General features: G+C 43.8%; 1 protein-coding gene across 1 annotated transcript; it reads right to left on the reverse strand.

Moving 5' to 3' along the window:
- Window positions 1-13,430: 13,430 nt before the first annotated feature.
- Window positions 13,431-15,365, reverse strand: phlda1 (pleckstrin homology-like domain, family A, member 1). The gene is made up of 2 exons (XM_024142489.2): window positions 14,615-15,365; window positions 13,431-13,959 (listed from the first exon to the last, which is right to left on the reverse strand). Exons 1-2 carry the CDS (start codon window positions 15,360-15,362, stop codon window positions 13,955-13,957), a joined length of 753 nt encoding a protein of 250 aa, XP_023998257.2. The 5' UTR covers window positions 15,363-15,365; the 3' UTR covers window positions 13,431-13,954.
- Between the last annotated feature and the right edge of the window lie 1,747 nt (window positions 15,366-17,112).

The raw sequence follows: 17,112 nt of genomic DNA on the forward strand, positions 1-17,112 counted from the left end.
GACAACTAGAGAGAAAAACAAGCAACTAGAGAAAACAAGGACAACTACAAAAAAAAACAAAGGACAACTACAGAAAAACAAGGACAACTAGAGAAAAACAAGGACAACTAGAGAGAAAAACAAGGACAACTAGAGAGAAAAACAAGGACAACTAGGAGAGAAAACAAAGGACAACTAGAGAGAAAAAACAAGGACAACTAGGAGAGAAAAAACAAGGACACTAGAGAGAAAAAAACGAAGGACAACTAGAGAGAAAAACAAGGACAACTAGAGAGAAAAACAAGGACAATAGGAGAAAAAACAAGGACAACTAGAGAGAAAAACAAGGACAACTAGAGATAAACAAGGACGACTAGAGAGAAACAAGGACGACTAGAGAAAAACAAGTACAAACTACAGAAAAACAAGGACAACTACAGAAAAACAAGGGACAACTACAAAGAAAACAGGACAACTACAGAAAAACAAGGACAACTACAGAAAAAACAAGGACAACTAAGAAAAACAAGGACAACTAGAGAGAAACAAGACGACTAGAAGAGAAACAGGACAACTAGAGAGAAAAACCAAGACAACTAGAGGAAAAACAAGGACAACTAGAAGAAAAACAAGGACAACTAAGAGAGAAAACAAGGACAACTAGAGAGAAACTCAAGGACAACTAGAGAGAAACAAGGACGACTAGAGAAAAACAAGGACGACTAGAGAAAAACAAACACTTGTGTGTGAACACTGTTAAAACTCTCTGAAATGTTTTACACAATAAAAGTGATAAAACAAATACTGTGAACACTGTTTAAACTCCTCTGAAATGTTTTTATACAATGAAAGTGGTACAAAAAATGTTTTATGGCAAAATGCTAGTTCTCCCTGTCAGAGAGGAATGGGCAGATGGGCAAATCATAGGCAGAAAACTGCCACCCGGTAAATACACTGACAGGAACTGCAGCTGTTCTCAACATGCAGTATGTTTTCAACAAACCTCCTGCATCCAAAGGGCAACCTATTTCCACATTTGGGACTAAATCCGGCTGCTCTCCACTAGCTAGCACAGCCACAAAGTCATAAAAATCTCATTTTAAAACTTTTATTTTTATTTATTTATATTAACCTTTATTTAACTAGGCAAGTCAGTTAAGAACAAATTCTTATTTACAATGACGGCCTAACCTCAACCTAACCCTAACCATAATCACACCGGAACCCTAATGCCTAACCCTAACCTTAAATTAACACCAAAAAGCTAATTTTTGTTTTCATTCATTTTTACAATATAGTCAATTTTGACATTGCAGCTGTCCTTTCCAAGGGGAAATCGCTCAGTTCTGCCTTCAGGACAAGACTCAACCTGCATTCACGCTAGGGCTAGCTATAGCTACTAGCATCCACGCTGGGCTAGCTACGATCAACATTATCTCCCACCCTATCACATACAGAGCCATGTCAAACATGGCTAGCGCCGCTAACCTTCTGTGCTGAGCCTCCGTTTATGACAAGCCTTCTGTGCTGTGCCTCCGTTTATGACAAGCCTTCATTGTTCCCAAATGAGAGCTTATCAGATGACCGACAAAAAAGCCACATGACTCCTGTTGATTTCTGGTTTCTCTGAGACGGGCTTTGAGCTTGTGTRAATGTTTCTTACTGTTAGCGACTTAGCACGCTAAATAACATTAGTACTATACTTCCTCCTGATGGCATGCATTAGCAACAATCACATGGCGCTTTTAAGTCCCAGAACTAACCAATATCCACCCATAAATAACACAGTAATAACACTTCCTGGTATTTTTCAKGAATGAAGCAGACAACAACAAAGCAAGAGGYACCAGAAAGCCTTGCCTCAGGCTGTCCTCTGTCCACTAAGTGTTTACCCTGAATACAGGACACAGTGTCATTGGGAGGGACGTATTACTCATTCCGCTATCATACACTCATAATGTATCTGTATACATTGACAAACCACAGAATTACTGTTGCATCCGCTCCTGTGRTGAGTKATAGCAGCCTAATGTTTATTGACTGTTCATTCAAATTCCTGTCCTGTGGCTCAAAAGTTCTAACACTGATTAGGGACGATTATCTTGGGAGTATGCAAAAGGCAAAWGCGATTATGCAGGAAAAGCAGGACAGATTTAGCAGCAATGGGGTAGGGTTACTTCCCAGCAAATACAGTATCTGGTATTGTTCAAGGTCGAAGTTCATATATTGTCGCCGAATGTTATGAACCGTAGTTACTAATCACAATACATGCACTGACTGTACCGGAGGTTGGTTTCGTAGTCAACACAGCCAAGCTACACCACAGGAGGTTGGTGGCACCTTATTGGGGAGGATGGGCTCGTGGTAATGGCTGGAGCGGAATAGGTGGAATGGCSTCAAATATATTGAACATGGTTTCCATGGTTTCCAAGGGTTTGATGCCTTTCCATTCGCTTTGTTCCAGCCATTATTATGAGCCCTCCTCCCCTCAGCAGCCTCCTGTGGGCTACGCATGCCCAAAGGCGGGGTTCGAATCCCCTATGTGCCAGTTTACAACTGTCTCCCCTACCTGACCACCTATCCTCATTTCTGATCTGTCTAATAAAACCAGAAATATATATGCATACTGATAGATAGGGTTGCAAAATTCCTGGTCAATTCCCCAACATTTCCAGGTTTTCCAGAAATCCTGGTTGGAGGATTTCCTTCTTATTTCCTCAAGGACAGGTCATTTTTCTCTCAAAACCAGAGGCTGAGAGATGTGGAGGGGTATTTCCCGAGATGTTTAGGCCTACAGAGATGGGAGAGTCAATCATCTGAGAATCTGTTGATGTGGAGAACCAGTCAAGCCTGGCCTGACGCTGTCAGCACTGTCAGTAGCAACACTATGAGTTACAGCAGCTATCTCATAGCTATCTCCCCCAGTCCAATTACAGTAGCTATATTACATAGGCATATCCTCCACCACGGTCCACAAAGCCTCCACAGTTAATGAGTAGTCATGTGGCCAAATGGAGGCAGAACTCCTGTCAGGGAGGTAGGCCTACAGGAGACAAAACTCAGACTGACGTCCAGGAGGTAGCCTAAAGGAGACAGAACTCAGACTGACGTCAGGAGGTAGCCTATAGGAGACAGAACTCAGACTGACGTCAGGAGGTAGCCTATAGGAGACAGAACTCAGACTGACGTCAGGAGGTAGCTATAGGAGACAGAACTCAGACTGACGTCAGGAAGGTAGCCTACAGGAGACAGAACTCAGACTGAGTCAGGAGGTAGCCTACAGAAACTCAGACTGAGTCAGGAGGTAGCCATACAGGAGACAGAACTCAGACTGAGTCAGGAGGTAGCCTAAAGGAGACAGAACTCAGACTGAGTCAGGAGGTAGCCTATAGGAGACAGAACTCAGACTGATGTCAGGAGGTAGCCTATAGGAGACAGAACTCAGACTGATGTCAGGAGGTAGCCTACAGGAGACAGAACTCAGACTGATGTCAGGAGGTAGCCTATAGGAGACAGAACTCAGACTGATGTCAGGAGGTAGCCTACAGGAGACAGAACTCAGATGAGTCAGGAGTAGCCTATAGGAGACAGAACTCAGACTGAGTCAGGAGGTAGCCTATAGGAGACAGAACTCAGACTGATGTCAGGAGGTAGCCTATAGGAGACAGAACTCAGACTGATGTCAGGAGTAGCCTATAGGAGACAGAACTCAGACTGACGTCAGGAGGTAGCCTATAGGAGACAGAACTCAGACTGGATGTCAGGAGGTAGCCTATAGGAGACAGAACTCAGGCTGACGTCAGGAGGTAGCCTATAGGAGACAGAACTCAGACTGACGTCAGGAGGTAGCCTATAGGAGACAGAACTCAGACTGATGTCAGGAGGTAGCCTATAGGAGACAGAACTCAGACTGACGTCAGGAGGTAGCCTATAGAGACAGAACTCAGACTGATGTCAGGAGGTAGCCTAAGGAGACAGAACTCAGACTGACGTCAGGAGGTAGCCTACAGGAGACAGAACTCAGACTGACGTCAGAGGTAGCCTATAGGAGACAGAACTCAGACTGACGTCAGGCTTACTAGCCCATTGTTAAACAATCTGTTCCTCAGGGACCCGCACATAGAATTAGATATAGAACACTATGATTTATAGGATCTCTCTGTGTAACGGTTCTGTAACGACAGACGCTGGGAGACGAGAAGCAAGTACAGGGTGTGGATTTAATAATAAATAGACATGAAACAAAACAAGAACAGCATCTGGACAGGAGAAACATAACATCAATACTGACTCGGGAATAAAACTGAGGATGTGACAGATATAGCCTGCTCGCTATGCTCTGGCCTGCTCGCCTCCCTACCTCTGAGGAAGTACAGTCCCGCTCAGCCCAGTCAAAACTGTTGCTGCTCTGGCACCCACCCCAATGGTGGAACAAACTCCTCACGCACGCCAGGTCAGCGGAATCAATCACCACCTTCCGGAGACACCTGAAACCCCACCTCTTTAAGGATACCTAGGATAGGATAAAGTAATCCTTCTAACCCCCCCCCCCTTAAAAGAGTTAGATGCACTATTGTAAAGTGGTTGTTCCACTGGATATCATAAGGTGAATGGAGCCAATTTGTAAGTCGCTCTGGATAAGAGCGTCTGCTAAATGACTTAAATGTAATATAGGGGAGGTAAATGACGTGATGGAGTCCAGGTGAGTCCCATAATTAAGCGCGGGTGCGCGTAACGGTAGGGCAGCTGTGTGTAATGATGAGTGAACTGGTGACCTCGAGCACCGGAGAGGGGGGCGGGAGCAGATGTGACACTCTGGGCACATAGCAGATACAAATCTCTGCTCTTTTCCATTTTCTGGCTCATCTGATTCAACTCAACAATGATTTCAGGATTAGTTGCCTAGGTGAATCAAATGTGCTGAATCTCCAAAAAAGAAAGAAAGTGGAATGTATTGAGAAGCTCTGTTTACTACTATCCTATGTTGGTAGAACAGGAATAATGCTAAATTCCTGTAACATTCCAACATTTCCCATGTTTTCGGGAAAACCCCATTGGAGGATTCTGGATTTCCTCCTGATTACGGAAATATTCCAACCGGGTTTTCTGGGAAACCTGGGAATTTGGGGAAAGTTAATAGAATCAACCATAGGGAACCCTCTGTCTGTCTATGATGTTGATGATGTGTTTCCATCATACCAAAAGACGGAACAATGAAGCATTGAGGTGCAAAACACATGAGAGGTTTTTTGAAAGGCAGTCGTGAATAAGCAATCTAATTCATGCAGTTCCTGCTTCCACCATAGACACAATTTTTCAAACAAAGTGCACAAATTTCCATAAAAACGCCATTGAGAAAGACAGTCATTACTCGGTCAGTGGGTGTGCTTGATAGATGTGATTTTACCACATGAATTCACAGGTGCGCTGGATTACTCTGCCGCCCCTCGCAGGTTTTSAAGCGGTTTATTAAAGCCCTCCGRAGGCTTAAATGTCAAGGATAATTTAATTGGGTATACATCCAAAATTGCACCCTATTCCCTATGTAGTACACTACTTTTGACCCTATGGGCCCTGGTCAAAAGTAGTGCACTAATAATGCTAAATTCCTGTATTTTTTCATTAGTGACACAACCTGGGTAAGTTTAGTGTCTTTAATTACAGTGTGACTCTCCCGGCTTTAGGATGGAACAACTATTTATAATTAAAGTTTTCAAATGTCAGCCGTGCCGAGTTATGGGGTTTGTCCCAAATGGCACCCTATTCCCTATGTAGTGCACTACTTTTGAACAGGGCCCATAGGGCTCTGGTCAAAAGCAGTGCACTATATAGGGAATAGGGTGCCATTTGGGATGCTGCATTGGATTTCCTTTATGTTTTAATTATCATTAATGTCTATTGACGAACCCATGCGTCAAGCTAAGCAACATAATAAAAAATCCACAGCAAAATCCGTCAGTTTAAGCTAGAGATATTTTTACATGGGCTGCGTCTCAATCCACTATGTCGGCCTTTCGCATCTACGGTGGAAAGTGGCCGAGCTACAGCGATATTTGTCAGACCATGAGACATCCCGAAAATCAGTCTTCTCACAAAAATGTGTGTAGCGTCCAAACAGCCTACAAACTAATATGACCACTCTATGGAAAGAGGAAACTGTCAAACATGATGTTGTTCTCCGTTTTGCTCTGCAACCCCCACAAGTGTCACAGGACTCGTCTGAATGTAACTCATACAAATTCATGGAAATATGGAGGTAGTTTTGTGACAACAAAAATAAGGGGTGAAATATGTGTCCCCMAAAAATATTTCCAGAGCTTTCTTATATCTCCTAGATAAAGGACAGACACTTCAAAACATTATTCCTCATGATTTATTTTTGGACTGTCTTTTTTTGCTGTTTATGAATATGTTATTCAATGCGTTTCTATGGGCTATAGTAGTAAAGGCCAAATTCAATATTTTATTAAATCATTTAAACATGTTTTTTTCTTATACCTAAAGGGGTCGTAAAATTCAACAATCAAATAGCTAGAGTGGCGCAGTGGAGTCTTAGCACTGCATCGCAGTGCTAGCTGTGCCACTAGAGATTCTGGGTCCGAGTCCAGGTCTGTCACAGCCGGAAGACCCGTGGGCGACGTTTGGCCGGCAGGGATGTCCTTATCCCATCACGCACTAGCGACTCCAATGGCGGACCCGGCACAGTGCACGCTGACACGGTGTACAGTGTTTCCTCCGACACATTGGTGCAGCTGGCTTCCGGGTTAAGTGGGTATTGTGTCAAGAAGCAGTGGCTTGGTTGTGTTTCGGAGGACGCACAGCTCTCGACCTTCGCCTCTCCTGAGTCCATACGGGAGTTGCAGCAATGAGACAAGACTGTAACTACCAATTTGGCTCACAAAATTGGGGGTCAAAAAAATATAAACATTTTTTAAAATAAAAATCAAATAGCTAATTGATCCATAGTATGACCATCATAAAACAACTCCATATGTCAGCTAGTAATCCCTCCCCAACAGCTTAGACCCCTAGAGGTTAAAATCCCACCCCAAAACTATTATTCAATTGTTGACACAGTACCAAAATGTGTTGCTTGTCAGTAATCAGGTTTTCAAGGTATGTAACCTTCAAAATATAGAAATCCTCCTGTATGATGCATTTAGCATCATATGATGCTTCGTTTGCATCATATAATGCAAAATGCATCGTACAGGGATGATTTCTGTATTTTGAATGTTACATTCTTGAAAACTTGATTGCTGACAAGCAACACATTTTGAGACGAAATCAACAATGGAATAATGAAAAAAATCCAAAAGATTGTTTTTGGGCGGAGTTTTCCTTTAACGGGGAACAGTCAGCAGTTTGAATCCAGAAGTGACACAATCTATATTCCACTGTGTTGTGAGCCCTTTGAGTCCTTTTTTCCTTGAATGCAAATCCCAGCTAAAACGTTAGTTGCCAAAGCACTCAACACATCACTGCATCATTCCCATCACAATTTGCCTTTGTGTTTCTCATTTGCTTGTTTTTAACGGATATATGGATGACAGGACAAGATAATTACAGTGTAACGACAGCAAAAGAGGAAGTGTTTGGTTCAAAGACAGTGATTACGTCCAAATGGCACCCTATTCCTTACACAGCGCACTACTGTTGACTAGAGTCATATGGACCCCGGCTCAAAAGCAGCACACTTTATAGGGAATAGGGTGGCATTTGGGATGCAAGCAGGATCAGAGATAGTTTTGTTGGAAGGCACTCCCAGGTGCCACTGCCCTATCACTGACCTTGTGAGGGAAGTGGGAGGAGGCTAAGTTTACTTTGGCAGGCGAACTGAGCCACCTACCTCTGTAATCAGAAGCAGACAGAATCCGCCAACTGCCTCTGTGTGTGTGTGTGTGTATGTGTGTGTGTGTTTGTGTGTGCACTTCTCCTGATAAACCCTTATTTGTCCCGCTTTGCTGAATCACCACTTTCTACTTGCTGACAACAATGGAAATTTGAGGAGGAAAAAAATCAAACATTGTCAGGTTTTCCTATGCGACCGTGGCTGTTGGTCTCCACAACAGCCTGGAGAGACACACAATATGCAACCGCCACACATACACTACATTTACACTATATATACACACAAGTATGTGGACACCCCTTCAAATTAGTGGATTCGAGCTATTTCAGCCACACCGTTGCTACAGGTGTATCACAATCTCCATAGACAACATTGGCCGTAGAATGGCCTTACTGAAGAGCTCAGTGACTTTCAACGTGCACGTCATAGGACGCACATTTCCAAACAAGCGAAGTCGTCAAATTTCTGCCCTGATAGAGCTGCGCCGGTCAACTGTAAGTGCTGTTGTGAATTGGAAACGTCAAGGAGCAACAACAGCTCAACCGCAGTGGTAGGCCACACAAGTTCATAGAACGAGACCACCGAGTTCTGAAGGGCGTAGCGTGTAAAAATCATCTGTCCTCAGTTGCAACACTCACTACCGAATTCCAAAAAGCCTCTGTAAGCAACATCAGCACAATAACTGTTCTTTGGGAGAAGGAATAATGGTCTGGGGCTGTTTTTCATGGTTCGGGCTAGGCCCCTTAGTTCCATTGAAGGGAAATCTTAACGCTACAGCATACAATGACATTCAAGACGATTCTGTGCTTCCAACTTTGTGGCAACAGTTTGGGGAAGGCCCTTTCCTCTTTCAGCATGACAATGCCCCCGTGCACAAAGCGAGGTCCATACAGAACTGGTTTGTTGAGATCGGTGTGGAAGAACTTGACTGACCTGCACAGAGCCCTGAACTCAACCCCATCGAACACCTTTTGGAGGAACTGGACCTCCGACTGCGAGTCAGGCCTAATCGCTCAACATCAATGCCCGACCTCACTAATGCTCTTGCGGCTAAATGGAAGCAAGTCCCCACAGCAATGTTCCAACATGTAGTGGAACGCCTTCTCAGAAGAGTGGAGGCTGTTGTACCAGCAAAGGGGGACCAACTCCATATTAACGCCCACGATTTTGGAATGAGATGTTCYACAAGCAGATGTCCACATATTTTGGTCATGTAGTGTATATATGTTTGCACATAACATTTGAGGTTTTGTTTGGCTATGGTTTGAATCACCGTTAATACTGGCACTGTTGAGTGCAGAACGTGAGGGAATACAGTATTCTGTACATCACTATGTTTATCACCATGCATATTACATTCTAAAGAATTGAGAGAGATGTGCGGCCCCACATCAACCACATGGGGATCTCATCTCCCATGACCTGCAACATACCTGAGCCATCTTCATTGGAYAAGGATAATAYGCTGACGCGTAGTAATTCTACTATATCCTCTTGGRTCTTTGTCTCTTATCCTGTGGAGTTTCATGGAGTTGTCAGGGCAGCGGTGTACAGTCAAGGTGACATTCCTGCCCCATAGAGATAGATAGAGGACTTTTTTAGTGCCCAAAATCCTGTTTTAGACGGCATAAAAGGGACAGATACAACGATGCGTTGTCTATCCTAAGTCTATGTCCCTGCTCTCTATTCACAGGGCTTCCTGCCCTAATCAGTGAAAAGAGGCGACAGCTGAGCTGATGTGACCTCCAGTGTCTGCTGCTGGGTGTCTGGGAACAGGTCCGGGTGGGTGGTGGTGGTGGTGGGGGGGGGGGGGGGGGGGGTGACACAGGGTCAAAAGAACTCAGTTCACCCAACATTCCTCAGGAATCCTGTTTTCATGTTCATCTGTGCACATGAAGTAAAAATCTTTCAAAACATTTTGGCAACAGAAAATGAAAACGAGTGTTCCTTATTGAACAAGTCCAAGTGATCCCTCCCTGTTTCAGTCCTTTTCTTCTGTTTGGTAACTAATGAACACGATCCTGCCTTTTTGAGGTGGCAGAGAGAAACGTTGGCTTTTTTTAAAACAAGCTTTCACTCACCCTGTTAGTTAACCCATGTATGAGATGAAGGACCAGTCAATCAATCAAATGATAAAATAAGCCTTTGTAACATCAGCAGTTGTCACAAAGTATTTCAGTAACCCTGCTTAGACCCAAAAACCTCAAGCAGAAGCACAATGGCCTAGGAACAACTCCTCAAGGAAGAAATCTTCATGGGGAGCATGAGCTTTCATGTGCATGGGGCCCACTGATGCAAGGGCTAATTGTAATGAATTGGCTGAAACTTTCCATCACCTGCATGACACAGAGTCAACTGTGTCAGAATGATTAGTTAACATTCAGGTCAATCTTCCGTATAGGATGGAGTAGTTGTAGTGAAACTCACCTACATCCTCCTTTGGTCTCACCTTATTGTCCAATAGTTACATTCTATCATTACAGCTCTATAGCACAAAGGCACCTGGAATTTGTAAAGAAATTCAAGACACATATACAATAAGAATACACTGTACAATAATGCACATTACCCATCTGTACAATAATGCACATTACTCATCTGTAGAACAATGCACATTACCCATCTGTACAAATGCACATTACCCATCTGTACAATAATGCACATTACCCTTCTGTACAATATGTACATTACCCACTGTACAATAAATGTACATTACCCATCTGTACAATAATGTACATTACCCATCTGTACAATAATGCACATTACCTCATCTGTACAATAATGCACATTACCCATCTGTACAATAATGTACATTACCCATCTGTACAATAATGTACATTACCCATCTGTACAATAATGTACATTACCCATCTGTACAATAATACACAGTTTGAAGACTCACTACCTCTCTCACTACTGAAAAGTGCTCTGGACTAAAGAAGTGCTGCTAAATGACTAGATTAAATGTCATGTATTGATTCCTGTACATATGGTATAATGGTATATTAATGATAAATAATAGTGTAGKAACCACAATATGTAATCCTAAACTTCCTGCTAATATGTAATTATAATTAGCTTCTCTCCATTATATAACTGTGAGAGTTTCTGTTTGGTTGAAATTCGCTTAGCAAAGTCCTTTCCTGTTTCAACACCTGTATCACCATCCACACAAAGAGAAAAGATAAGGAACAAAACCCCTGAAGGTGATCTATCCCTCAGCCTCTCTAGCCACAGAGAGAGAGATAAAGAGAGAGAGAGATAAAGAGAGTTGCTAATCTACAGTATCTCACTGCCTTCCTCCCACCTACGCAGAGCCTTTCAAAGAGCAGGGAGAAAACAAAGTCATGAACAATCTGGGTTCCATTCACTGGACTGATGAGCAGGAAGTCATGAACAATCTGGGTTCCATTCACTGGACTGATGAGCAGGTGTATTGCCACAACGAGCACATGGTAATTCCCAGGACACAAATTCTACATTGTATTTTTTAGATCCAKATTGGGTTTTTAGGGAATCTTGAGAAGGCTAGATTTACACTGCCAATAAGTAAATATAAAATGAGACAATATGTGTTTAATCAGCGCAAAAATGAGGAGAGTTCTTTAAAAAAAACAGTGTTGGCAATAATCTACATTATCCTTACTAAGAACTAAGTACTGAGTGTACTGAAAACATCACTGCAGCTCATATGACAATCAAGACTTATCTAGGCGCCAATCTTCGTTGGGAGTCATGTGAATGACATTCCAGACCTAACAAACCAATTAAAGTGAGGAAGTAGAGTGGGAGAGGGCAGAGGGCAGAAGGTCTGGGGGGAGGGGCTGGCGCTGGGTGAGAGGGGAGAAGGGCTGGGTGAGAGGGGCTGGAGCTGGGTGAGAGGGGAGAAGGGCTGGGACTGGGGTGGGAGGGGAGAAGGCTGGGTGGAGGGGCTGGTTGAGAGGGGCTGGGTGGGAAGGGCGAAGGGCTTGGGGTGGGTGGTGGGTGTGGTGAAGGGCTGGGGCAGGGTGGGCAGAGGAGCAGTGTAAGGTGAAGTTGCCCCTTAACGCTGATTTTGGGTCAGTTTTGGATTTTCCCCACCAATGCTTGCGGTTAGGATTGGGGAGGCGAAGCTGATCCTGTATCTGTACCTAGATTAAACTTCACCTCTGAGCCGGAGGTAGATGAGCCAAGTAGGCAAGCGGAGCTTGGAGTCAGCCAACTGTTTGTTGCTACCAGACTTTTAAATTTTACCCAAGCTGCCCTAGTAGGGAGGAGGGTGGTGGAGAGGGGCACTGTGGAATCCCAACCAAGTGCAGTGAGAGACCCAGAGCGGCCCGTCGACAGTCTCTTGTCTGTCAACATGACTTTATCATCGGTGAACTCCAGCACCTGGCCGACCTGGCCCAGCCAGCGGCCACAGTGCTCAGGTGGTGTCAGCACACCATCAGAGGACGCCTGTCACAACTGGAGGCCTCCAGGGTGGATGGTGGATGTCATACACAGTGTCCCAGCCTAGCCCCTCCTTCATGGCTTGACGTGGCTTTGAGCAGTCCAAAGGGCATGCACAAGTGCTGAGTGGTGTGGTTATAGAGTCGTCTCCTTTTTGGCAGCCCCCCCCCCCATGCCATGCGGATGAGTAGAAATGGCACTGTCATCCACATTTTTCACCCCCTGTAGTATAAATGAGTTAGCTTAATCGAGAGAGGCAGGGAGACACGCGTGTTGTCGCGCCACGGATGGCAGTTTGTCTCAGTCTGAACGCTGACGGTGAAATATTATTCTCAGAACAGCAACAGCTTCTACATTTAGCCCAGGAAATAGGGGTGAGAAGTTCACAGGCTGTTAGCATGGAAGGGTTGAGACAGGCAACACTACACACAGCTATTGAACACACATCTGCTGCTGATTTAAATGGCACATTTTCTCCCTGCAAGCTGTTTCTATTCGCTACATAGCAGGAAATCACACGAGGTGCTGTTCATTTGAAATGGAATGTATATTTCAGAAGTATGAAAATAGCTCTCACATCAAAATAAGAACCCAACTGAATAACAGTAACTTTGTAAAAAAGGACATGAAGATTAACGTGAGGACAACACGGACACACCTGGGGGTGGTGTGAGGGGGCAACTCTACAGTCTCAGCATAGCTTCCTCAGGAAAGATGGCGATGCATTTTTAGCCTAATGACCTGCTCTTGACAAAACTGGTTGAAAATAAGTCCTTTCAGACATTTTTGCCATTGAAATGATGTATTTTCAACCAGTTTTGCTCACTAGGATACCTTTCTATCAGTTGCCACTGAACAGGACTGCAGTTTCTAATCTGTACAGATTTAAGACTCCCAAAAGAATATGCAGCGTTGACACATGTTGCTTCCTAAAGTCGAACCGTATTCCATAGTTGTAATGCAAATGTAACATGGGCGCCATATCTGGCACGAGGATAATCACAAAAAGTGAGATTTATGGAGAAATCAAACAAATAACAAATAATTGTCAACTTTTCCTTCATCATTGGAGCATCCTGTCATTTTTACAGTCAACTACACTTGGGAGGAAAATGTAACTATAGCGTATAAGTCTTTGGCTCAATAAAAGAATGAGGATGTGTATCATGGCATGTTTGTACAACAGGATGTGCTACTCACAACTTAAGAAATAATAGAAGTGAAAGGACTATAGTACATCCTTAAAGGTGTAACACAATCAACCATCCCACCTGGATCACAGATACTGAGGCTTACTTCCAACCATATCAAACCATTATACTGTCCTACGGAATCTCCAAGCATAGCTTTCAGTTTCAACTCCAGCAACAACCACACTGTACATTAGTCAATGACCCTGTTAAGATAAAACATATATACACAATCTAATAAATAAGKKATGGCAGAGAATCGCCCGTTAGAATACAGCTGTTTTCACTCGTGCTGTAGCAGAGGCCTAAGCTTTGTCCATCAGTGTCCATCTTTCTCAGATAAAGAGTCTCTAATGAAAAATAGGACTTGGAAAAGGCTGCTGCTGTTGTCGGGACCGAACAACAGTTAAATTAAGAGATGTTTTCTGAAGGGTGTGATGCTCCTTTTGTGAGGCCGGGCAGATGCAGCCGGAGTCCATCGATCCCTCCTCTGAATGTCCAATTAACCTGCGGATACAATAAATTAGACCATCTCAGAGGTGGCAGTGCGTGACACGAGAAGAGGAATCTCCGYAGGCTACACCTGAACATAAATAGAGTGGCTTTCTTGAGCTGCGTTTAAACACGCAGCCCTATTCTGATCTTTTGTCCAGTTAATGGRAAAAGATGAGAATTGGTCTGCCTGTGTAAACGCAGACTAATGGCTCCAAAGAATGTTTAGAATACTTATTTTTACGCACAATTAAGTGCCGATGGTAACTGGACCATAATATGCCTACCAATAATCATGAATAATAGCCTAATAATAGTGAATAATAAAACATTAAAACGTAATTAGGCAAAAAGTAAAGACCTAGAATATTTGCAAGCTCTCTTTGTTGCAATGGCAAATGGTTTTATGTAAGAGACTGTAATTTGAGGAGGCTACAAGATTTGGAACAATGCATGCTTATTTAACAGCATCAAAGCTTCCCCTGCCGACATCGCCGCGCGTAAACCCATGTTTATGGGTAGGTGAGCCTTATATCCTGAGCCTTGTGTCAAATATCAAACGTTGCCGGGGAATGTATATCCAAGCAATTCCCGCAGAGGATTTCCACTTCTAAGGGGCTACGTAGTAATTAGTAATCAAGCCTGCTAAGACCTCTCTCCGATGTCTTACCGCATGTCGAATATCCGAGGCGCAGGTCACGCAACGTTTGGCGAGCTCCGAATAATTTTCTGTCCCGGGAGCTGAACAACGAGGAGCTGCGTTTCTGTCTGGTCGACTTCACCGCCAGGATGGCCTGCCTATTTTTGTATTGCACCATCTGCAAAGTTATCTCGGCGTTCCATCCCTCGTCCTGTGGACACCTGAAATCGATCTCCTTGCCCTCCGACATGACCACSGTGAAGTAGATGTATTTCCCTTTCCTCTCGACGCAGTCCACAGTTTTCATGTTGGAGAAGTGCAGCTCCTTGACTTTGCCAGTGTCTCCGCCGCCGTKGTGGYTGTAATGGTGCGGGTGGTCGTGCTGCTTCGGCGGGTGAAGCAGAACCCCGTCCTCCGTGAGGACGCAGTGCTTCTTCTTCCACAGCTGCAGCAAACCGTCGCTTCGCTTCTCCAGAAGCCCCTCTTTCAGCACCTTGCCGCCGTTCTCCAGCATCTTCAGAAAACGCCCCAATTTCCTCAGCAAATGCAAACACTTCTTCTTCTCCTTGCCCGTAGAGGTAAAGGCATCGGATGCTGAACTGGTCACTGCAGTGAGTGGGTTACTATGTGCTGTGGAACTCGTGGATGTGTGTGCAGGGTATTTGGTACTAGTCCGTCGGCAGCGGTCGCTGGTGTGACTGATATGCACAGTTTGATTGGGGTTTTCTCGAGCTTGTGGACCGCCCCCTGAGTGACATCCAGCGGAAAGAGGACTCATATGTCAGAGGGCCTCTCCAGCACAGTGCAGCGAGGATCAATGTTATATTGGTAATATTTTGGAAATCAAATGGGCCTATACAATTTAATTAAGAACTCAAGGCGAGTGAATTTCTTGAGTCAAGTATACAATGCCTTCAGAAAGTTCTCACACCCCTTGACTTATTCCACATGTTGTGTTACAGCCCGAATTCAAAATGGATGAAATTGTTATTTTTTTCCTCACCCATCTCCACACAATACCCCATATTTACAAAGTAAAAACATGTTTTTAATTTTAGCAAATGTATTGATACATTTATTGATAATGAAATACAGAAATATTGCATTTACATAAGTATTCACACCCCTGAGTCAATACTTTGTAATGCAGAAGCACCTTTGGTGGCGGTGAACAGCAATCTTCAAGTCTTTCCACAGATTTTCAATGGGATTCAAGTCTGGGCCACTCAAGGACTTTCACATTGTTGTTCTGAAGCCATTCCAGCACTGTTTTGGCTGTATGCTTGGGGTCACTGTCCTGTTGGAACGTAAATCTTCCCAGTCTAAGGTGGTTTGAAGCAGGTTCTCATCAAGGATTTGCCTGAATTTGGCTCCATTGATTGTCCCCTCTATCCTTACCAGTCTCCCAGGCCCTGCCACTGAAAAGCATCCCCATAACATGATGCTGCCACCACCATGCTTCACAGTAGAGATGGTGTTAGAAGGGTGATGAGCTGTGTCTGGTTTTCTATAGACATAGTGCTTTGCATCAGGCCAAAGAAGTTACATTTTTGTCTCATCTGACCACAATCTTTTGCCTTACTATTTCAGTCTTTCACATGCCTTTCTGCAAACTCCAGGCATGCTGTCATGTGCCTTTTTCTCAGGAGTGGCTTCCGTCTGGCTACTCTACCAAAAAGCACAGATTGGTGAAGTGCTGTAGAGACTGTTGTCCTTCTGGCAGGTTCTCCCATCTCAGCTAAGGAACTCTGTCAGAGCGGTCATTGGGTTTTTGGTCACCTCCCTGACCAAGGTCTTTCTTGCCCAGTTGTTCAGTTTGGTCGGACAGCCAGCTCTAGGCAGTCTGGGTAGTTCCATATTTTTTTACATTTCCTAATTATGGACACCACTATGCTCTTAGAAACATTCAACACTGTAGAAATAGTTTTATACTCTTCCCCAGATATATTCCTCATTACAATTCTATCTCAGAGATCTACAGACAGTTCCTTGGACTTCATGGTATAGTTTCTGCTCTGATATGCACTGTCAACTGTGGGGCCTTATATAGACAGGTGTGTTTCAGGTTTCTTTCTAAATCATGTCCAAACTATTTAATTGGCCACAGGTGAACTCCAATCAAGTTGTAGTTACATCTCAAGGATGATCAAAGGAAATTGGATGCACCTGAGCTCAATTTAGTGTCATAGCAAAGGAGCGTGAATACTTATGTAAATTCAATATTTCTGTATTTCATTTAATACAATTGCAAAAATTTCTACAAACATGTTTTCACTTTGTCATTACGGGATATTGTGTAGATGGGTGAGAGAGAGAAACTATTTAATCCACKTTGAATTCAGGCTAACAGGAAATGTGGAATAAGTCAAGTGGTATGAATACTTTCTGAAGGCAGGAAGTAGCATAATGTATTTGTGACATGTTTCATWMAACCTGTAGAACGCTTGGCTCATGTCTCCACGAGAATACAACCTGTAGAACGCTTGGCTCTCACCTCTCCACTAGAATACAACCTGTAGAACGCTTGG

This window comes from Salvelinus sp. IW2-2015, unplaced genomic scaffold (assembly GCF_002910315.2).
Source record: "Salvelinus sp. IW2-2015 unplaced genomic scaffold, ASM291031v2 Un_scaffold3199, whole genome shotgun sequence".
In the NCBI taxonomy this organism is placed as follows: Eukaryota; Metazoa; Chordata; class Actinopteri; order Salmoniformes; family Salmonidae; genus Salvelinus; species Salvelinus sp. IW2-2015.